General features: G+C 40.8%; 1 protein-coding gene across 1 annotated transcript; it reads right to left on the bottom strand.

The window, feature by feature from the left end:
- Positions 1 to 712: 712 nt before the first annotated feature.
- Positions 713 to 22589, bottom strand: naa15b (N-alpha-acetyltransferase 15, NatA auxiliary subunit b). The gene is made up of 20 exons (XM_058385634.1): positions 22305 to 22589; positions 14581 to 14665; positions 13485 to 13589; positions 12900 to 13057; positions 11143 to 11277; positions 10284 to 10437; positions 8500 to 8619; positions 8312 to 8407; positions 8085 to 8191; positions 7252 to 7324; positions 6996 to 7165; positions 6582 to 6734; positions 6343 to 6471; positions 5591 to 5804; positions 5139 to 5332; positions 4804 to 4912; positions 3511 to 3609; positions 3279 to 3422; positions 3076 to 3173; positions 713 to 1371 (listed from the first exon to the last, which is right to left on the bottom strand). Exons 1-20 carry the CDS (start codon positions 22356 to 22358, stop codon positions 1171 to 1173), a joined length of 2598 nt encoding a protein of 865 aa, XP_058241617.1. The 5' UTR covers positions 22359 to 22589; the 3' UTR covers positions 713 to 1170.
- Positions 22590 to 24451: the final 1862 nt, after the last annotated feature.

Here is a 24451-nt window from a genome sequence, read left to right as displayed (position 1 = left end):
TTTTCCTTTCTACTTCAAGTGAACTGTCTTTTAATCATTAGGGGATTTTATCTGGGCAAAATCACCACAGCAAGGAGTTAAATAAAGCAAATGGTGCAGCTAACCTGTAAATATGCTGGCACCTCTTGAATTACGGCCGGAATTCAACTGTTTCCCATTAGACTTGGGTTTTTGAGTCAACAGGTTTTCCATTCTTGCAAGTAAACGTCAGAATTCTTGCCTGTGGTAATCAAACATTTGCTACTGATGGTGGTAGATGGGTTGAAAATGCTGGAGTATCCCTTTAAGGAGAGCGATCAAGGCGGAGAGAGAAGAGAGCAGATTTACCTTTACGGTTTACCCAAGGTTGCTGATTACGCTCTACCATCGCCGCTGTTCTAATCGCTTTAAATGAAGAACAGGGAGCACTTGCTGATTGAGACTTTGATTTGAGGTCCTAGAAACTACCTTCAAATTAGCTCCCACTCAGCCAAACCTCAACGATAACGAAGTATAAAAAGATGAGATACGAGTCACATCAGCATATTAATATTAAAAAAAAAAAACAAAAAACAAAAAACAAAAAAAAAAACCAAGCAGAATACTTAGACTCCACCCCCTTGGTTACAACCCCCCTCTTCACCTCCCCACATGCCAAACCCGCTCCTTACTCATTACTACAGACTTCAGTGCCATTTCACGCCAACACAAAACCAACTCGGCGCGCCAAAACTCGTTTTATGCCGTTTTTATTTTTCATATAAATTACTCTTTAAAACAGAGGGGGGAAAGATGGGTTTGAGTGAGCTCGGTTGGTTGACTATGGGATTCGCCTTTTGTTTTTGCACAGTTAATTAACCCACACTTTGTAGCTCGCCGCCTTCAGACACGGTTCACAACAGAGCGTTTGCGTGTCGTCTAGGTTTCAGTTAGAGAGTAGTCATCAGCAAGGTTAAAAAAGTAAAATGGCCATTTTATTCTTCTTCTTCCTCCTCCTCCTCCCCCCTCCCCTCACGTCCTCCTCTCTGCAGACGCCCTCGTCGCCTCTCGGTCCCGATCCCGATTTCAGGGGGTGAACAGGACGTGGGAAATTCAGCAACATGTCATCTTGGGTGTTTGAAAAATGGCGCCGTTACACCTCCTCCTTCTCTGCCCCCTTGCTCCCTTAGCCCCATCCCCTTTTTCAGGTGTTCACATGTCATTGGCTAGCTCCTCGGTTTCCGTGGAGAGGTCCCCATTTACGGCAATCTTCGTGTTTTCCTCATAGCCGGGAGGCATGAAGGCCAGCGTGTACGGGTAGATCTTGTGACACTCTGCCCGGTACGACTCGGCCGTCTCTGTGGCTTCTCCCAGCCTGCCGTCACGCAGGCTCTCCAACACCTCTGTGCAGATCTATGTAGAAAAAGAAAAGCATGCCGAGATTATTCAGGGTCGTGTCACACAGTCAAATCAGAACTCAGTCCATTAAAGCATTTCCGTTTCAGTCATTATTGTGTTTTCATTCCTCTGAATCAAAAGTCTGGCAGAGTGCTGACTACTTAAAAACTCAGGTAATGTCAAACAAATTAAAATACAAAACAGAATTAAATAAACTGACATTCTTAGTGACCTTTCAATTTGAGAAGTTCAGTTTCTGCGCTCAGTAGGGTTGTTTGCATGTCAGTACTTTTACAGGAAATAATATTGTGTAACGTCTGGAGTTGGAGCAATAACAGGATTACAAGTCACACACACTGCACTTAGTCACAGGACTAAACACTACAGTTGGACGCATGTGCAAAGGAACTACGGGGATTTCGACTTCTGAAGCAAGTAAACTAACCGTGAACTTCCCCTGGAAAGATAACAACCACATTTGGTTACCATTCTGTCGGAAATTGGATGGAAAACTACAAAAACTTCTGTATTACCGGATCATTTCAATACAGTGATATTCTGAGAATTACTGTTAAGCCAGTACCAAGAGTACAGCCATTGTACCAGAATATGGTGTCTAATGCAAATGTTTTTGAAACAGGAAAATCACTATGTCAAGGTCAAGCTAGAAAAGTCCACATTTTGGCAAGTTATAGGTACACAGTAATGGTGGACTGGTGGCAGTGGTTCTTGATCAGAAGTTAGGGGTTCAATCCCCAGCACTGCCAAGCTGCCACTGTTAGGCCCTTGAGCAAGGTCCCTCTCTGCTCCAGGGATGCTATGACATGGCTGACCATGTGTTCTGACCCCAACTTCCTAACAAGGTTATCATGAAAAGCTATAATGAAAATGTGACCAATAAAGACTCCCCACCCACCCCCAAATCCCACATATTCAGCACTGGACACAACAGGTCTCTCTTACAAGCAATAAAAGCGAGTAACAATTTCCTCCTCCAGAACTACACACCGTTCTCACCTACTCACTGTCACAGAATCTTTTTGTTTACACTTTGGTTTTTTGTAAATGTGTACATTTTACTTTGTGGTGCCATGACCAACAACGACCCTTTATAACTCCATTAGGTCATGTCCAAACTAAAAATCTGATCATAATAAATCAATTAAGAAGCAAATTAAACTATGGTGTCATAGAGCTTTAGCTGATTTGCTCTGGCAAAAGTGGTGCATTTCTTACACAACTGTTCATTCTGTATTTTAAGACACCAAAAAAAGGGCATTTTAAAATAATAACAACAATAATAATACTAATAAAATATATCAGTAAAGAGTGTGTGTTTCAAGCCAGGCACATGATAAGCTAAATGCTTATGTGGCATATATAAGCTGTGGCATATAAATTTGCTGCCAGGTTAGTAGTTTTTTATAGCCGTTTCTTTCCCACAAAACATTCTATTTCTTCTTTTGAGCATCTGGTGTTTGGAAAATCCATTTTTAGCTAATACAGGATACTTGCTGTCGGTGTAACTGATATTCTTAATGCTCATGATTATTTTGTTATATTTATATGAAATACACAGACAGGATAACCCAAAAGCAGCAGATGTTACAGAAGTAAAAGAAATGAAGCGGCCAGTTCAGTACAGGATGGTTCTGAGGCACGGAGCCCTGGGACTTTGCTCAGCTACAGTAGCTTATCTTTAACTTTAACTGGATTTACCTGAATGTTTCTGTTATTAAGCGATTCGTCCAGTGCTGCAGCAAGCTCCACTGCCTTCTTCTGAGTCGAAGGGTCTAAGTAGAACATGCCTTTGGCAGCTTCAAAAGGTGACAGAGGAGACATAGAAAGTTAGTCCTGTACATTGCACGTCACGTTAAGCGCGTCTATGTAATTTAAACCCGAGTTTGTTCGTGTTTACGCACCTGCAAATCGGTGAGGGATTGAGTTTGAGTGCTTGCTAAGGAAGGCTTGGTTGAAGCTCTTGGCATTGCTGTCACCGAACAACCGAGAGATTTCCTGCTTGAGAACTATGCGCACCGGCTCTGCCAAATCTTTAGCCTCCGATACTGTGAATAACAAGTCAATAAAAGACGACCGATTAGAGAGAACATGTTTAAAACAAAGGAAGTGTAATAATGGCATTAATGTTTTTACCTCTTTTGAAGAAGCGCACTAGACACTGATGAAGCCAGGGGTGATCTGGATCTATAGCGTAAGCCCTCTTCACCGACTGCAGCATTAACAAGAACTTGTCTGAAAACCAAACAGCAGATAAAAACATTAAATTTATCTCATTTATCAGATACTTTATCTGGAACTGTCATCTGTGCAGACTAATCACTGTAAACCGGTAACTTTATCCATGTACAAGAAGTGAATATCTACAGTCAGGGAGATCCTGGCTGTTTAATTTACTGCTGTTACATCTGTTATTATTAGTACTATTTTTTTGTTGTTTATCTACAGGTACATATTTATTTTGTCTTATGTTTCAAATATATACCTCTCCCTAAGTCCTGATGTGTGATGGATTGGCTAAGGGAAGGAGAAGGCTATGGGGTAATGGCTGTCAGATATGTTTCTTGTTCTTTTATTGCAATGTGTTCTGTATACCTTCTTATTAATAGAACACTGAATTACCAAAGAGAAAAAAAACCTCGCATTCGGCAAAAAAAAAAAAAGGCGCATTCGACAAACGTCTTGTTTTAAAGCAGATTTCCTATTTAAAAAATAAAAAGGTGCAGATTTCCACACCAGGAGTTCAACCACAAATGATCTTGTAGTGTGGAAGGCTAATCATAGAATCTTCTGATCTGAAGAGTACTGATATTGTTGTTGATTCATAAATGACTGAAAATTCTTCTTATTTATCAGTCATCCAAAAGAATATAGACACCAGAAACCTGGGGTGTGTGAGAGAGAGTGAATGAAAGTACCAGTTACTAAATACTCTGACCAGGCATAACATTCAGCCTAATATCGTATTGGTCCCCCTTTTGCTGCCAAAACAGCCCTGACCCATCATGCACTGGGTGTATTCTCAGACCTTTATATCTTTCTATCAACTTCTTCAGCAATTTGAGCAACAGTAGCTCGTCTGTTGGATCGGATCTGGCCGCCCATCACCCTGTCCGCCGGTTCACCACTGTTCCTTTCTTGGACCACTTTTGATAGATACTGACCACTGCAGACCGGGAAAACCCCACAAGAGCTGCAGTTTTGGAGATGCTCTGCTCAAACTAATACAGCAAGGTGTAATACATGCAATAGTTTAACCTAAAGCTTATTAAATAATAACAAAAAAACCCTGATGTTAAATGTGAGATGGTCTGTTTGATAAAAAAAAAAAAAAAAAAAAAATCTAATGTATTGCCAGTTGTGTTTTTTTTTTACCAACAATGTGTTTAATGTAGTAATAATTTGCTTTATTAAAAGCATTTCCTCTACCTTTTCTGAAGTAGATCTCAAAGGCCAGGAGGTGAGTCTCGATCTTATTCTTCACCAGGTTTTTCAAAGGAATCAGAAACTTTACGGCCTCATCTAATGGGTTTTCCACCTGAACAGAGAAAGTAAAAACAGAACAGAGATGTAGATTTGGTTACTAAAAATAAAACCAAATCAGTTTTCTTTCCCCAAAAAAAACAAAAAACTGGAGTTCACACAGAGTTCCTCTTTGGGTTTTTTTTATTTTTTATAAAAAAAGCTCATGCACATACAGACACTTTAAGGTCCACACTATGGTCTCTACTTAAACCACTACATAAACACACACACACACACACCTTAGCCAGCTTTTCTGGTATAAGTTCCTCTTTGGGGCCTCCGATCTCCTCGTCATCATCTTCTTTTTTCTTTTTCTGGTTCTTGAGCTGCTTCTCTTTCTCAGCATTCTTCTTTTCTTCCTCCAGCTGAGCTTTCTTCTGTGCTCGCCTCTGCTTGTTCCGCAGCTTCTTCAGCTCTTTGTCCGTAAGGTTACCTATGAGAACACACACACAGGGAGCATCCTCTGTATTAGTTCTCTGTTAAAATGTGTGCAGCAATTATATGCAATCCCTCAGGTTAATGTCTGACTCTCTCTCTCTCTCTCTCTGTGTGTTCAATAACAACCTAAAGCTCCTTGCTATCATTTCAACCTCCATTCCCACGAGTGTTTTAGGTATGTATTGTGATATCAATATCAGCCTGTATTTCTTAAGATTAAGCTTGTGTGTTTGTGTGTACGTGTTTCCGTTACCGGTATCAGCCTGTAGCTCCTTGCTGTCATCGGTCAGAGGGTTATCATGCAGGTTGAGGTAGATTTGGATGGCGGTGCTTGCAGCTTTGTAGTAGAACGGGTGCATGCGCAGCACGTCCTCCAGCTTTAACAGGTCTACATACGAGCGAAGCGTCATCTTCCGCATGCAGTACGTATGGAAGTCAAACTGATCGTCTGTTATCTCCACAAAGTGCTACAGCAGGGAAGATGCACAAAGGCAACATTAACATGATCATCTTCGCTACAAAAATGTTAGCACACACATTATAACAGCAAATATTAGATATCAATCAGCTATATCAAAGCTACTGATTTTCCTTTTTCTCTAAAAACTGTCAATTTTCCCCTTATTTGGATTGTTACTCCATTACAGCACATTGTGTATTATTTATAAACACTCAGCTGATATAATGTCGTCATCACTGCCCCTTTTCCTTAAAAGGCAACTCATGAGGCATATATGACACTAATAAACAACTTGGATCAGTAAAAGAGGAAGGCTTGTCAAGCTTTTATTTTTTTGCAGTTCATCTTGCAGGCAGCAGAGGGCTCAAAGTATTACAAATTTGCAGGACAGTGCACACTATAAATTCACACTAGCAATGCTTACTAAGTCTGTGAGAAACCAGCAGCATTTCACTTGTACGGATAAACAAATCTTCTGGACGATTAAAACAGACTGTATTAATAACATGTCGCCAGAAAGAGTATGAAGAAATACAGGAACTCACCCTCTCGATCTCGTGGCATTTTTTGAGTGCGTCCCCATATTTCTTCATAGATTTATATGCCAGCGCACACTCTGTCTGAAACCACATGCATTGCATCTCGTTCAGGTTCTCTACCGCCGACGCCCCCTCCTGGAGAAGAGAAAATGAGAAATGTTATATTATTTTCAAATAAACATTTACAGTTTACATTTAATAGACAAATATAATAAAAATGTTTTTAAAAACAAACAAACCCGTACCCGTGTGAACTTTGAGCACATCTCCTCTGCTTCTTTAACCAGGCCTGCTTTGAGCAAGTACTTGGCGCATTTTGAGTTAATGAAGCGGTCAGCGGTGTCCAGAGCCTGAGCCTCATCCATCCAGCGAGCTGCTTCCCGGATGTTCCCAGCATGCTGTGGGTAGAAGAGACCCAAAATGTGAGAAAGGCTTGGGATAAACGTAATGACGCGTCTGACGTGCGTTAACTCATGACAATCATGCGATTAATCGCAATTAAAAATTTTAATTGTTGCCCAGCCCTACTAATTACCAATACAATAACCTTTTTTCCCCCGTCCCAGATTAAACTTCGCCAGAAACACATTTAAATTTTTACAAATTTTCTACACTTGATCAAATCACTATTAGTACAGAAAACGTGTGTTCGCAAAAACCTTATATATCTTGGCTTTGACTAGGAAGAGCTCGATGAGCGTTGGCGTGCTCTCTATTGCGGCATTGATGTACTCTAGTGCAAGCGTCTGCTGCCCAATCTGATCGTAGTGCTGTGCCAGGAAGTACTGCACCCAGAGTAACGTGGTGGGCGGCTCCTCCTTTCCATCATCTGAATGACAACAAAACACCAAATCAGACACCAGGAAACATGAACAGTTGACAAAAGGGGAAAAAAAGCTGTAATGTTGAACTTACCGTTTTGATTAAACATTCTGCAGCTATTTAAAGACGTTTCAAAACCTACTACTAATTCTTCAATTATTGCCACCTGCAAATAAAGGAAACAGAAGACACACGTCAGATTTTTTTATTCATTTAACTGCTTCCATTTTACCACCACCTTCTCTGTTTAGAGAGAGAGAGAGAGAGAGAGAGAGAGAGAGAGAGTGTCTGGATTTAAGCAGCTGTGTGTATAAAGATGTGTAAATATCTGTAAATGTGTGTAGATGTCTTCTTTAGCAAGAGTACTTTCCTGAGTGATGAGTAAAATCCATAACTCTACCTTTCCCTGAATTAAAACCTACAGTATCTACACCCAACACCATGCAACTTCATGCCACAGAAGTGCAAATCAAGTCACAAACTATTTCATCACATCTGTTTATCCCCCTTGCCCTTTGTATGGAGTCGTTTAGTCAGGAAAAATGTTCACAGCAACAATAGCAAGGAGGTTGTCATGCTTGCCCCTAAACAAACAAATGAAAACATCCAGTTATTTATTTTTTTCAAATAAAGGGCAGCGATACTCCAAGTGCATAGTGACGAATATGAGTACTAAGGCCTGTACGGTGTAATTTACTTTATTCGTTTGCTTATTGAACTAGAGGACCTTGCCATACATTCTGCCGTATGTGACAGAGCATGTTCAGTGTGAACATATTTTTAGTTCTGAGGCTCTTTGACATGATGATTCCCCTGAGATTTTTCACCACCTTCAGCTGTTTGGACTTTTCACAAGTTACCCAGCATAAGGGCACGTGTCAAAACGTCAAAAGTACGAGCACTTTCAAAATCTAACATTTTCTCACCTTGTCTTTGTCTTGGTATAATGGTTTGAGTGTAGTGAAGACCGGAGGGCAGCCTTTGCTAAAGTTCATTCTTAAATACTTATCCAGACACTCCCGAAACTTCTCACCTAAATAAGAAAGCCATTTTTAATACTCTCTCAGCAGCAAGTGGGTGATGTTTTTTTGAACAAAACATAACACACACACACGCAACAACAGCTGAAGGTTTTACAGCTGGCATTACTTACCAGAAAGGAAGTTGAGCGGTAGCCTGCGAGGCACCAAGCCTTTCGGAAACTTCACCCAGGCCTCCTCATATATCTTCAGCTTCTCCTCTGTAGTGGCTGTAACACACACAGACACAACTGAGATACAGGTTGTATGTTTACAGTTTTCAGCATGCCTCTCCATTTATCACTGTATGAGATGCAAGTACCAGGTTTGAGGGCTTTTTCCAGGCCATGGTAATAAGACCAGTTCTCGGGGTTCCTCTCTTGTAGTCTTCTGTACACGTCTGCTGATTCCTCGAAACGGCCCAGGCTCAGCAGTAGCTCCCCTACATACACACGCTACCATTAAATAGTGCAAATACACTATATTGCCAAAAGTATTCGCTCACCCATCCAAATAATCAGAATCAGGTGTTCCAATCACTTCCATGGCCACAGGTGTATAAAATCAAGCACCTAGGCATGCAGACTGTTTTTACAAACATTTGTGAAAGAATGGGTCGCTCTCAGGAGCTCAGTGAATTCCAGCGTGGAACTGTGATAGGATGCCACCTGTGCAACAAATCCAGTCGTGAAATTTCCTCACTCCTAAATATTCCACAGTCAACTGTCAGCTGTATTATAAGAACGTGGAAGTGTTTGGGAACGACAGCAACTCGGCCACGAAGTGGTAGGCCACGTAAACTGACGGAGCGGGGTCAGCGGATGCTGAGGCGCATAGTGCGAAGAGGTCGCCAACTTTCTGCAGAGTCAATCGCTACAGACCTCCAAACTTCATGTGGCCTTCAGATTAGCTCAAGAACAGTGCGCAGAGAGCTTCATGGAATGGGTTTCCATGGCCGAGCAGCTGCATCCAAGCCATACATCACCAAGTGCAATGCAAAGCGTCGGATGCAGTGGTGTAAAGCACGCCGCCACTGGACTCTAGAGCAGTGGAGACGCGTTCTCTGGAGTGACGAATCGCGCTTCTCCATCTGGCAATCTGATGGACCAGTCTGGGTTTGGAGGTTGCCAGGAGAACGGTACTTGTCTGACTGCATTGTGCCAAGTGTAAAGTTTGGTGGAGGGGGGATTATGGTGTGGGGTTGTTTTTCAGGAGCTGGGCTTGGCCCCTTAGTTCCAGTGAAAGGAACTCTGAATGCTTCAGCATACCAAGACATTTTGGACAATTCCATGCTCCCAACTTTGTGGGAACAGTTTGGAGCTGGCCCCTTCCTCTTCCAACATGACTGTGCACCAGTGCACAAAGCAAGGTCCATAAAGACATGGATGACCGAGTCTGGTGTGGATGAACTTGACTGGCCTGCACAGAGTCCTGACCTCAACCCCATAGAACACCTTTGGGATGAATTAGAGCAGAGACTGAGAGCCAGGCCTTCTCGTCCAACATCAGTGTGTGACCTCACAAATGCGCTTCTGGAAGAATGGTCAAAAATTCCCATAAACACACTCCTAAACCTTGTGGACAGCCTTCCCAGAAGAGTTGAAGCTGTTATAGCTGCAAAGGGTGGACCGACGTCATATTGAACCCTATGGATTAGGAATGGGATGTCACTTGTCAAGGCAGGTGAGCGAATACTTTTGGCAATATAGTGTATATATTCTTACTTTTCCTCTAACAGCATCAGAGCAAACTGAGATGGTCACAGTGGCCATCGCTGACAAAACATCTGAATGAACATTCACAACAACGCTCACATGCAAGAGCAATAAAGTGAACAATATCCTCAGGACCAAAATGATATTAAAACAAACATTTCCTTTATTAATTTTCTTTTAGGGGAGAGAAACTGGATTACTGCTTTCTAGTTTTTTCCTTCCCTGAATGGGTTTGTCTTCGGTGTTATACCTCACCATCACCCTCAGTATTTACTGACATGTATATACACAAAAGGGCAAACCAGTTCTTCACACTCCTAATGTGGCAAAAGGAAAAATAAAACAGATTGGACACAGGTCGAATCTGTAGAAAAGGTGCAAGCGTGTGTACCTCTGGTCTCTTCCACAGCCAGCTTGTCACAGATCTGTTTCTCGTAGGTAGTGAGGTGCTCTAGAGCCTCTTTGAGGAGCCCAGCCTCTCTTAGCACCTGATTCTGATACAGCAACAGCTCACTGTATTCATAATCCACTTTATCTGGAGAAGTCTGCATATTTATGTACACACAGATAGACAGTGTGTGTATGAGAGAGAGAAAGAGAGAGAGAGAGATACTGTTAATGCATGTTGAATGCAATTCTATTTTTTAACAGTAATACTACTTCATGGCTGTAGATGAAGTGGCTGGCTGCAGTACAAAGGTTCCCATTTTTGTGGTTAAACAAAAAAAATGTAGAAAAACATATGCGAACTAACTTTGCAACTGATTTATAAAGTCACGGTAGATAATACATTCACAAGCTACAATTTAAAGCAACTAAATAACATACAAACCCTTGTGATAAAATGACACTTCCAATTCACAAGTCATATTTTTTGGTATATAACGGTATATTAGTTGCTGACTGATTTGTTAACAAGTGTTCAAGTGTGTTTCTGCATACCGGCACACAACTTCCTGTGAACATGGAGATGGATGCTGGGACAAAGTCAGGAAATGGGAGTGCCTGAGAGAACTGTGCTGCCAGGCAACCCGCCACAGTGACGTCCAGGTTATAGCGCAGACGTTATGTATTCTACCAAACTCCTGACCTCGATCAGTGATATTCCTTTGTTCAGGCCTCCATTCAATTCAAATTAGTGTTCAGAATCATTTAATAATCTGAAAATCATCACCTCCACCTCAAAAGCTCCCCTGCTGTAACTACTCACTTCACCATGCTGTTTGTGTGTGTGAGTGTCTGACAGTTACCTGCTGCGTTTTCCGAAACTCTTCGATAATCTTGGCGGCCATCTCGTAGTCCTCCAGTAGGTGGTATGCAATGGCGTAACCGATCCATGATGCCCGCTGAGCAGGTCGTAACTGCAGCAGCTGGTACCGGGTCTCCTATACACACACACACACACACACACACACAGTTGAAAAAAAGCTCTTCCTTTCCTAATAGTGACTATTAATAAGAAGCATGGTGTTGTACAGTGATAATCAAGAATTTTTAGAATGATTCATTTCACAAATGAAAGGTTTCCTCTTAATGTCACTCAACATTAAAAGTTGAGGCATGTTACGGCAGCTCCTGGCAGGACATGAAACCTCAGGTAGGTTGTTTATTTGCTTTTCAGTGCTAGTTGCAACTGGGTGCCAAGAGATTTGAGAATCCAACCTTGTGTAAAATCATCAGAAAATGACTAAAGCTTTGTTATTTCTGTGAGATTAAACTTGACCTCAGAACCAGAATATGCTCTTAAAGAGGCAGCATCCCAGATATAATTAATATGTAAGAATAATAAACATCGCTGGTATTTTTCCAGTCTTTAATGGTCCAGCTGTCGCCTCAGAGCCCTGTCCTAGGTGTCCTGACAGGAGAGAAAAACAGGAGAGGTCTCTCAAGCATTTTGTGCATTCAGATGTTTTTCCAACCACCAAAGTTGCAAAAAAGTGGTTCCTGTCAGTCTGGCTGTTCTCTCCTACAGGGTACAGTTGTTCTCATATATGTGGCTGGTGAGTGTGGATATAGACTTCCATTGTAAGCAGGTTTCAGTGTTAAGGAAACAGGACTGGGAAAAATTTTGTTTCTTGGATAAGTTTAAGGTTTAAGGTTTATTCCTTAATTTCAGTCTAATCCTTTTCATTTCATGTTACGACTAAGAAAGTGTTGTTCTTTGACAACATTGCACCACTAGTGGTCTAGTTCATTTTAATTCTTCTCCCTAGCGTCTTACATTACACAGATTGTGTATAAACATGTTCTGCTTTACAGCCTTAAAGCTCTGTAATGCATATCTGCAGCAGACAGATGCATCCCTTTCTCTTGCATGATTATTAAGGTTTGCAGACCTCCAGGTTATTCTAAAACAGCTACAAACGGGGCTCGAACACATCACTCCTGATAAAGATAAAGGATAAAGAAAACACATTGCAGATCCATTCAGCTTGGAAGCTGCTGGAGATTTGACAGCGTTAGGAATAATGCTACGACGCTGCCAAAGCAAAAGCGTTGAATGAATCTATCCTGCTGCACGAGGTGAGCTGTAGATATTTCTTATTCGTGCAGCTGGTGTTTCGGAGTAAAGTAGTGCTTAATATTTCCCATTGCAATTGCATATGAATGCCTTAAAATACGATTATCTAATCACAAAGTCCAATACAAGGTCAGGTCTCTGTTTCCAAAATTAATATCACCTTCAATATCAAAGCTGCTTCATTTTTACAAAAAGAGTCTATTTCAGTCTTGCTGAGGCTATCGGGCTATGTGCCAAGGGACTTGTCAATAATACTTTGCTGATATAGAACAAAATCAATGTGAAGGAATGAAATCTGACGATAATAACTGAAATTTAGTCAGCAAACCTGTTGTGTTAAATTAATTAACTCGACTCAACATACTGCTTACGTGAATTTGATGACACCGCAACTAGACTTACCAGGGTTACCTTAAAGAACTTTTGCCAGTTATCAAAGAAAAACATTCACAGCACACTCTCTTATACACACACACACACACCTACCCTGTAGCCCTCTAGGTCCCTCATTTGGATCTGCAGCAGGGAAAGGTCTCTCAGGATCTGCAGGTTGTCTTTGTCCCATTTCAGAGCGTTCCTGTAGCACTTAATGGCCTCGTCGTACTTCTTATCAGAGCGCTGAAGCAAACCGTACACGTGCCAGCCTGGAGAACGGTGTTAAGGCAAAACTAACCACGGCTCAGAAGCTTTATTCATCAACCTGACCCTTAATGAGGCTCTGCTTACACTCACATAGAGGAACTAACCCCTGAAAACAAACTACAGGGCCTATATTTAACTACACTAAAATTAGAAACACTTAGTAACGACTTCTCAGCCTGTACACAGAGGATGTACATAATGAGAAAAATGTGGTCTGCTGTATATCTGTGTGTGTGTGTATCAGCTAGCTGAGTCGGTACAACTGAGGTCAGGCTCAGGGCAGGAATCCTGGCCCATGTCCACCCTTCTCAGCAACAGTAGCAGTAGTCTCTCTCACAATCTCTCTCTCACACACACACACACAGCTCAACTGTCAATTTTATCACCTGTGCTCGATTGAAAATGTGTCTCTGCTTGTGTTAAGGATACAGACATGGCTCTTGAGGTCATTTCTTAGCCCACGGCGGACAAGATCGTACGCCTCTTCCTTCTTCCCCAAGCAGTTGAGTGTCAACCCCTTCATCGCCAGCGTCTCTGCGAAAACAGTCACACGTGAAAAAAACCCACGAATGATAAACATAGTAAATGTATGGTTCTGAATCCTGGACCCGTCAGCGAGCCACGGTCCTGATCTCTCAGCTGAACAGCTCTGGATCTATCTCAGGCCTAAATCAATTTGAATAAAGGGATCTGCCAAATGCATAAATGTTTAAAGCTCCCTTTGGCACAACTGCAACACTACATCCACACCAGCAAGCAAGAAAACGACAGAAACCATTCATATTCGATGTTCAATTTCAGTGACAACAACAGAAGCAACATCTGAATGTAGATTCTATGTAAATTACGTTAATAAATAAATCCAAATGAATGGTTCGAATTATGCCTTGGACCAATCCTGTGGCAGGTCAGTTCTTTATCTTCTTATTCAAAACTTGGTCAGTTCCCATTAACTGTTCGACGAAAAAAATTATAACCATGGTCATATATGACCTCTCGAGTGTGTGTGGCAGTAAGATGATCACTTAGAAGGAAGTAGCAGAGATTATCTGTGACAGTTGAGTGTATGTAGCTAGTAGCTCATTTTGTTAAATCTGATAATGCACGACTACAGTAATGAACATTACGTGACCACAAGAGACATTATGCCCACAAGCCACACAAATGATTTCTTGCTGATTAGTAAAAAGTTGCTTACAGTTTATTATTATGAAGAAAAAAAAATGCCCGGGTTCTTTAGCAAAACAGATGACAAACATTACAACACACATCAACAGATAGGTAGCTTTAAGCCCACTGAATGTAAAGAAACTCAAAATTATTTCTCCTTCTGTAGATAAGGAGCTTTGTGCTCATGAACAGGAATAATAACAATAATAATATATAATAATAGACAGATAATGAATAGTGAGGCCACTATTAGTGTCTGCAGTGTTTTATGTGGTTACGATGCACATGAATACACTCTTGATGTAGAGGATGTGCCATGTGTGTGTGTGTCAGAGTGCACGAGAGTGTGTCTTACCTCCATGCTCAGAAAACTTGGGGTTAGACAAAATCTGCTTGCAGAACTTCAGCCCATTTCTGTACTGCTTGTGCTCATAGCATCTCTACAAAGAAGGAAATAGAGTGGTTATTAAAACTTAGAATATCTTGTACATTTCATCTTGAGAGGAAACCTGATACAACTGAAACTCGAGTTTCACATTAAACACTGAGCAATGTTTAAATAACCCTAGATATGAAGGTTTCCTTTTGCTTGCTTGTTTACAGTTTCTGAGAGTACATTATACACGATAGGGAAATTACTCCAATTAAATACAGATGCAAGCTGGAGGGTCAAAGCGATTCCTTCTGATGCTAGATATTGTAGACTACAAGAGCAATATAAATAGATAGCAAAATCAGTTATATTTTCCTGAAATATGTTGGAAAAATTATTCATTTGGCTACAAGTAGCGACATGTATGGGCCAAGCACTCTTTATAAATAGTACCACTTGTGGTTAGTCCTTACACAGATCAGGCACTGACCGGTGAAGTGAATAACACTGATTATATCATGGCACCTGTTAGTGGGTGGGATATATTAGACAGCAAGTGAACATTTTGTCCTCAAAGTTGATGTGTTAGAAGCAGGAAAAATGGGCAAACGTAAGGATTCAAGCGAGTTTGACAAGGGACAAATTGTGATGGCTAGACCACTGGATCAGAGCATCTCCAAAACTGCAGCTCTTGTGGGGTGTTCCCGGTCTGCAGTGGTCAGTATCTATCAAAAGTATCCTTTAAGTCCTGTACATCCTTTAAGACTTAAAGGATCTGATGCTAACATCTTGGTGCCAGATACCACAGCACACCTTTACAGTTTTACCAGAAATTCTTCGGTCTTGAATTGAGATCTGAGGTCTTATGCGACATGCTCACTAGTAGCCAGCAACAAAACTTGGGCAGTATATAAAATCTCAGAACGTAAATCACTGCTATGACAATACTCACAATATAGCTACAAGAATCTGTACGTTCACTGACGTTAAAGCAAATACGTATTTATAGAGTGAAATCCACATTTCCAGATTCGTAAAACAATCATGGAAATGGCTTGATATTTGTATGATGGTACAATCAAAATATTATAAATATAAACAAAATATTATCTTACGAGTTCAGTGTCGTTACTGAAAAGTGCCGTTCCTCATTAGTTGTTTTAATTGGTTTGTTGCTGATAAAACAGGAAGTTGTACTCATGTACTGAACTCAGGACAGAGTGAGAGTGGAAAAGTACATTGTGCGTGTGTGTGTTTGTTTGTGTACACTATAAGCAAAAAGAAATGCAACTATGTGTGGAAACTGATGCCACTGAAAACATTAGAAGTGTCGAACAGAAATTCACACATACAAACAAACAAAACAAACTCACAGACTCGTGAAGTGAACATGAACCACAGAGCATTTTCTTCCTTCCTTGACTTTAACAGACAGGGTAAGGGCACATCCACTCCAGAGACTGGCAACTTCAAAGACTAGATAAGTGCCGATAATCACAGGCAAATACTGTTATACTTGCAATGGTCTAACATTATGACCCCCTGCCTAATATTGTGTTGGTCCCCCTTTTGCTGCCAAAACAGCCCTATTCTGTCATGCACTGTGTATTCTGACACCTTTCTATCAGCACCAGCATTAAATTTGAGCAACAGTAACTTGGATCGGATCACACGGGCCAGCCTTCGCTCCCCACGTGCATCAGTGAGCCTTGACCGCCCATGACCCTGTCGCCGCTTCACCACTGTTCCTTCTTTGGACCACTTTTGATAGATACTGACCACTGCAGACCGGGAACACCCCACAAGAGCTGCAGTTTTGGAGATGCTCTGATCCAGTGGTCTAGCCATCACAATTTGGCCTTTCGTCAAACTCGCTCAAATCCTTATACTTGCCCATTTTTCCTGCTTCTAACTCATCAACTTTGAGGACAAAATGTTCACTTGCTGTCAATTATATCCCACCCACTAACAGGAGCCATGATAAGGAGATAATCAGTGTTATTCATGTCACCCCTCACTGGTCATAATGTTATGCCTGATCGGTGTACATTTCCTGAAACAGCCGCTATTATTTTTTATAATTCTCTCTTACCATATCCTATTTCATTCATTTTCTTTACTATAAGGCACTTTTAAGCTACATTTGAATAGAGGTGTATTCATTATTAGTTGTATTTAAACATTCATATCTATTCAAAAGTGTCTTATCTTTGCTTATCAAATGATTTCATAAATCAAGGTCACCAGTGGAAAGCATGTAAACATTAGCCATTATTCCAGCAGGAAATTATGGGTTAGTTTCGCTGTGCCATTTATTCAGCCAGTAACCTGAATTTCACTACAGAACACCACAACCTGAACCTAAGAGACCTCTAAGATCCTCAAAGTGCAAGTCACAGAAACTCCTAAGACGTTAAAGTGCTTATGCCTCTCTGGAACTCTCTTCGAAAAGGAAAACCCTCGGAGCGTTTCACTAGACAAGACGACTTCAGGGTGTTCTTCGAATACATACCATGGAACGTCGACCCTGTTAACCCTATTCGTGCGGAACTTGATGACAAAATAACCCAGAACGTGACTGCTAAAGCCCTGCGGGTGTCTCTTGCACTCGATGGAGTCTGCCTGCATGGATGGAAGGATGTTCTGAGGTTACAAACTAAACACGAGCGGCGTTCTTAAAAAGCAAACAGAGAGGAAACCGCTGCTCTCCAAAAACACGGTGTTGACGTCACGCCTGGAGTCGTGCAGGTTCGAGGTGTACGTCTGCTTTCGGCTGCATCTGTGCAGCATTTGGTTTGTGTGAGCAAAAAACTAAACACACCCTGTAGGTTTACATGTGCAAAACATGAGAAGTGAAAAAAGCATAACAAGCAATGGGGAAAACACAGAGTGCTTCGCAAAGAAATCACTGCATATCTTCAATATAACTCCACATGCTTCTGTATACCCTGATTATTGTTTAAAAATTAAAATCACATTGTTTTAAATCTACTAGCAGCTTTAATGCAATGAAAATCAATCATTTTGGAAGAATAAACTGTAAAAATGAGTGACCGTGAATATAAAAAGCTTTTACGGAAATGTTAAGAGTGAAGCTTCGTCAAGGTTCCTTTCCCTGTTCAAACTACTTAAGTGTGTTTGTTAAATAAGACTTAGGTGAAGGTCAGGTCACTTTTTAAAGCATACAGATACCAGCTCAGGATTCAGAGAATTTCCCACAGCGACATGAAGCAGTAATAAACCTGTCAGTGTGTGCTGAGTACTTTACCTCCAAACCACCTCCAAGCTCAAAGTTAAAACCGGGCGAATTCATATTCATCAGTAAATATCGGCCAAGTGTTATGTTTCTCGTGCATACAAAATGCTTGAAGAACATTACTGTGTTTAAATCGAGGATGTGCCAATGTTTGATATGACACGATACCAGATACAAGAGGTATAATGGTTGAGGCCACAATCATCTCAAGTCGTCATAAACAGCAAATGAAAAACAGATGAACCAAGAATCACGCTTGTGTAAATAGATTGGTCACACGAAAACACCCCAGATTTTTGTACTTCATATTTCAGTTTACTATTTAGAACAGTATTACTTACAAAAACCACACAGAGCATTGGTGATATGATCAGTACATCACAATCTTTAAAGACTTTTCTACGACATACACCAGGCATAACATTATGACCACCTGCATAATATTGTGTTGGTCCCCCTTTTGCTGCCAAAACAGCCCTGACCCATCATGCACTATGTATTCTGACACCTTTCTATCAGAACCAGCATTAACTTCTTCAGCTATTTGAGCAACAGTAACTCGTCTGTTGGATCAGATCACACGGGGCAGCCTTCACTTCCCACGCGCGTCAATGAGTCTTGGCCGTCCATGACCGTGTTCACCACTGTTCCTTCCTTGGACCACTTTTGATAGATACTGACCACTGAAGACTGGGAACATCCCACAAGAGCTGCAGTTTTGGAGATGCTCTGATCCAGTTGTCTAGTCATCACAGTTTGGCCCTTATCAAATTTGCTTAAATCCTTACACTTGTCCATTTTTCCTGCTTCTAACACATCAACTTTGAGGACAAAATGTTCACTTGCTGCCTAATATATCCCACCCACTAACAGGTGCCATGATGAGGAGATCATCAGTGTTATTCACTTCACCTCTCAGTAGTCATAAATGTTATGCCTGATCGGTGTACATGATGATAATCTTCTGCTGAAATCTACTAATGACTAAACTGTGCACTTTTTTTGTGCGTTTGCCAGAATTCCTTCACTGCAACATCGGACTGGTTCTCCCAGATCGCAGCATGTTTTCCTATCTGATTCACTGATGTATAATGCTGTGAATGTGTATGAAGTTGACAGAAAATATAGGTTTTGGATTTAAACACACAACTACCTTAAAGCAGGCTGTGATCACACCTCGGCAGAGTGTAGACTGTTAAAAGCTCGGTAACTCTGACCCCGTTTACACTGGTGGTGTTAACATCTATCGTGATTATGCCCGTCTCAAATGAAGAGACAGGACATTTAGTTGCTTAAACCTGGCAATATGGTCTTTCTGTGATTGATTTTTGCTAGAGTACAGCTTTAAAGCTCTGTTATTACATCTTCTGCTTCAGACAAAAATGTCCCATGAATAAGCATGTATGAGACAAGGCTTTTTCAATGCATGTGGATCATGTGGTCTATTAACAAAACTGACGAGAAATAAAATAAGTTTCAGTTGTTTATTATTGTCTTTATCTGTTATCCTAGTGCTTGAGAACTCTACAGTTCGGCCTGAGGTTCAAACAGTCTCGCAATGATTATGTATTTTCCAGCTAGGGAAATGACACGGTCGATCAGGTGGGTTTTTGTTCCTATTCTGAACACATCGAAACACTTTCGTGTTCACGCTACCATCTCCGAAGCTGGTTTGACCGATCGGAATCACAACACGCCTTCGAGATACTTTGGACATCGATCACACCCGTAGCGCTGTCCACTTATGACTCAAGCAGGATGCATGACAGGTATGAAAAGGATTTGTGCAGCATGATATGTTTATTTTCTGCATTAATAAATATAGATCTGCTCTGTTTACAGAAACAATCAGTCGAGGTCTGAAAACATCTAGGGCAGGTGCAAACAATAACAACTGCAGGAGAGGGTAAAACTGCTAAGAATGCCTTTGGGAGCAGGGAAGAATAGGACTTATTTAAAAGAAAAACAACCCCAAGTCGCACCCCTCGTTTGTACCATTATTCAGTAGGAAACGGACACAGGCACTCAATCAGCGCTCAGTTAGTATCGGCATCGTGCTGCGCCACACAATGAGGTGAAAATGCAATCTAAGTAAATGCAATGCAACACTCACTTCGTACAAGGGATTTACAAAAAGATTAAAAGCAGGTATGTGATCCTGCTTTCCCCCCCCCCACAACACTATAAGAGCATGAGCTGATACTCAACACTAAGCCAATACTGACATCCTGACAACAGCAGAGGCGACTCTGAGACCTTCTGTTGCCGAGTTATGTAAAACACCAGAGGCATAATGACAACAGGCCTTAAGACAAGTTGTGTCCTGTGTTCATGTGAAAAATTGTTGCGTCAACATTCACACAAACCATAACACACACACACCAGAAAACTTAGAGTGGGAACAAAATGTCAAACATGATTCAATATCATGTATATCAGTATTTAAAACCAGTATCAGCCCTGATACATTCAGGGGGGGAAACATATGTGTAATCCTTTCTAAATTTCTCTTTAATGATCAGTAAAGTATATCTATATATACTATATTGGCAAAAGTTTTGGGACACCCCTCCAAATCATTGAATTCAGGGGTTGGGCTCGGCCCCTTAGTTCCAGTGAAAGGAACTCTTAATGCTTCAGCATACCAAGACATTTTGGACAATTTCATGCTCCCAACTTTGTTGGAACAGTTTGAGGATGTCCCCTTCCTGTTCCAACATGACTGCACACCAGTGCACAAAGCAAGGTCCATAAAGACATGGATGAGTGAGTTTGGTGTGGAGGAACTTCACAGAGTCCTGACCTCAACCTGATAGAACACCTCTAGCATGAATTAAATTTGACCTCACAAATGCGCTTCTAGAGGAATGGTTAAAAATTCCCATAAACACACTGCAAAACCTTGTGGAAAGCCTTCCCAGAAGAGTTGAAGTTGTTATAGCTGCAAAGGGCGGGTCAACTCCATATTACATTCACGTGCATGTGATCTCACTATTTCATCCCAAAGGTGTTCTATCAGGTTGAGGTCAAGACTCTGTGAAGTTCCTCCACACCAAACTCGCTCATCCATGTCTTTATGGACCTTGCTTTGTGCACTGGTGTGCAGTCATGTTGGGACAGGAAGGGGTCATCGCTAAACTGTTCCCACAAAGTTGGGAGCATGAAATTGTCTAAAATGTCTTGGTCTGCTGAAGCATTAAGAGTTCCTTTCACTGGAAATAAGGGGCCGAGCCCAACCCCTGAAAACAATTATTGGGGGGGTGTCCCAAAACTTTTTCCAATATAGTGTATCTCTCTCTCGGTAGCACGTAAATAAACTAAAACACATGCAATATATATGAAGCGTAATGCATGCTTATTAGTGCAATTACACACTTCTTAATCCTTGTCTGTCACACAAAAGCTGCTTTAAAGCCTAATAACACCAAAACACTTTATCGAAAAGTCAACAAGTAGTTAAATAGCCATTTAAAAATATTCCCCGGTCATCAACATCCCTGAGTTTCAGCATCAGTGCAACTTAGCTGTATCCTCCATGTGCCTGTCAGACACGGGGGGGGGGGTACAAACTTATGCAAAACATAGCTTGGAAGCTAAACTTGCAACGTCTTTCATTAAAGAAACTAAATAACTAAATGATTTTTAGACACAGTTATGTTTACGAACGTATACACACACACAGTGCTCATGTAAGACGTTAGCTAACTAACTCCAGTAATCATGTCGTTATTAGCAGGCCTGCGTTCAGTAGCCTAGCCTTAAGCTAGCTAGCTAGATAGCTGGCTGGCTAATTCGTTTAATATTACGCCATGGAGAATAAAACTAACTAAAAATCAATCGCAAATACCGGTGTAACGACAAATACGTGATAGTAATTGTAGTCACAAGTGGAAACCATTTGCAGTGAGTGCTTTAGGTAAACAGACGCGATATTATGACCAATAATACGTTGAGTGACTTGTGCTAGTAACTAGCGTATTAGCTAACTTAGTTAACTGGCAAGCTATCAAGTACTATCTTCTCATCTGCACGAAATATCGACTGCATATACAAATAAGAGGCATGGGAATATGTGTAAGGGGTGAAATAGTGAAGAAATACACGGAGCACGTCTCTAATTTTACTTTAAAACTCCACTTACTAGCTAAGCCAGTTGAGGCTAAGCTGGGTTTGCTAATGAAAGCTAGCACAGATAGGCAACTTTAACGGTGTACATGTTCAATACTTGAGATAAAGAGGTGCATGCTTTTAAGAGACAATACTGGATAAATCGGTTCTGTTTCTAAAACGTATGCATTTGCATCAGATCAGGCCATGCACACACCGAGCTCTGCAAGTTAGCTAGCTTCACAGCTAACCTCCATTTGACAGCACTAAGAGGCACATTGTGCCGGGGACATCCTCCAGAAAGCAGCCGCATCAATCGGCTCTACGAGCCCGAATTACTCACCAGAATTCTCTTGAAGAGAGCGTTTTCTTTCGGCGGTAAGGTTACAGTCGGCATCTTCTGAACAGTATTTCCTAAGGTTTAGCACATGTGAAATGAGTGTCGGGCTTCGTAAGCTAGTCGCTTCTCCCTGATCGAGTTTTGCCCCCCCTTTTGCTCAGCTCGGCTCTGTTGCCCTTTTCGGACACCCCTCCACCCCTCACGTGGTGATAGAAAAGCCCCTTCTTTCCCAAAATGGCCGATCGAGCTGCTGCTTCTCCTCCGGGTCAAGTTGCAAGTTGACAGCTCCGTTTCTCTGGGCTGCACCTCTCCTCCACTGCCTGCAGGGGGCGCACTGACGGACTAACGAGACACGAGGGTAAAAAAAAAAAATCCACCCTGAACGACTTGCGTCTATTGTTACTGCGTTAACGACAACCGGGAAGTCGGAACTCGGAACCTGTCATTTCTCTCCATTGGCGCGGTCGCACGAAATCATTGCGCGTCCATCCTTATAAACAAGAAGGAACTGGGAAAGGTCCGACTTCTCCAACTCGGAATTCCTGCTCGGAATTTCTTCGGTAACTCCGATTTCTCCGAGTTGCGGGTCTGTGAAGGCATACCAAGACGTGACGGTGCTCATTGTAAAAAAAAAAAAAATGAAGACATTTTATTTAAATTATTATTTTTTATATATATAAAAGTACATTTTCTTCTCCGTAACTTAATTATTTTATTAGCAAAAATATTTTATCCACAAATGTAAGGTATTAAAATTCACCCTCCCCTTTTCTCTCATATTCGTAAAGATATTAGAATTTATTTTAACTCTTTGTCCACTTCCTGTAACAGAAAAGCTGCCAAAACAAAGAATATATGCTCGCCATTTAATGTTTTATTTATTTATTTATTTATTTACTTACTTACTTACTTACTTACTTACTTACTTACTTACTTACTTGCTTATTTATTTATTTATTTATTTATTTACTTACTTACTTACTTACTTACTTACTTACTTACTTTTTCTTTATATTTGAATTTTTTGTTTGTTTGTTTGTTTTGTTTTGTTTTGTTTATTAGTTTACCCTTGGCTTTTTTTTTCTTGGTTCCTATGTCATGTTAACAAAATAATAAATAAATATATAAACAAACAAACAAATGTACCCCATAAAATAAATAAAAAAAAGTATGAAGTAAAAGCATGGATTGAATTTTTAAGTTCCTGGTTATAATCAGAATTTCTAAATAGATTTTTAGATTTAAAGATTTCTAAAATGTTATTTTTTTATTCAAATTGCTTTTGTCTGGTTATTTTCACTACTATTCACTAAGGTGAATTCTCACCTCCACTATAAGCACTAAACAAAACAACTCTTTACTTACAGTTGTAGATATTTACAGTGATTATTAATTACATTTCCAACATCAGAGTCCTGACCTCAACCTGATAGAACACCTTTGTTATGAATTAGAGCGGAGACTGCGAGCCAGGCCAAAACTGAGATCACATGCACATGAATGTAATATGGAGTTGGCCTGCCCTTTGCAGCTATCACAGCTTCAACTCTTCTGGGAAGGCTTTCCACAAGGTTTAGGAGTGTGTTTATGGGAATTTTTGACCATTCCTCTAGAAGCACATTTGTGAGGTCAGGCCTGGCTCACAGTCTCTGCTCTAATTCATCACAAAGATAAATTTGGGAGCATGAAATTGTCCAAAATGTCTTGGTATGCTGAAGCATTAAGAGTTCCTTTCACTGAAGCACAACCCCTGAAAAACAACACCTGAATTCAATGATTTGGAGGGGTGTCCCAAAACCTTTGGAAATATAGTGTACATATGAGACAGCTCTCATTGTTCACTTAAAATGTATTAGGCTGATTTATTCTCACTGGTCTGAGACAGCACTGACCTTAGGACATTCAAGAGCAGATTTAGACTTGCATTAAGGCAGTAAATTAAATCAGATATGTATAAACACACCCGGAAATGTGTTTGGCAAATAACTAAGGTAGAAAGGCTGGATTGTGTACAAAGTTCAAGCTTCATTTCTTAGTGGGAAAACCCAGTGTAGAGTATGAACTCATTTATTACAAGTCTTAGAGTAGTACAAAGTATTTTATAGTCTCTGTCAAAAAGGGGTAGAATATGTAGTTTAATACAGTCAAGT

This window comes from Hemibagrus wyckioides, linkage group LG03, assembly GCF_019097595.1.
Source record: "Hemibagrus wyckioides isolate EC202008001 linkage group LG03, SWU_Hwy_1.0, whole genome shotgun sequence".
Classification (NCBI taxonomy): Eukaryota; Metazoa; Chordata; class Actinopteri; order Siluriformes; family Bagridae; genus Hemibagrus; species Hemibagrus wyckioides.
Note: the sequence above shows the minus strand (reverse complement) of the source record. Positions and strands in the feature narration are given on the sequence as shown.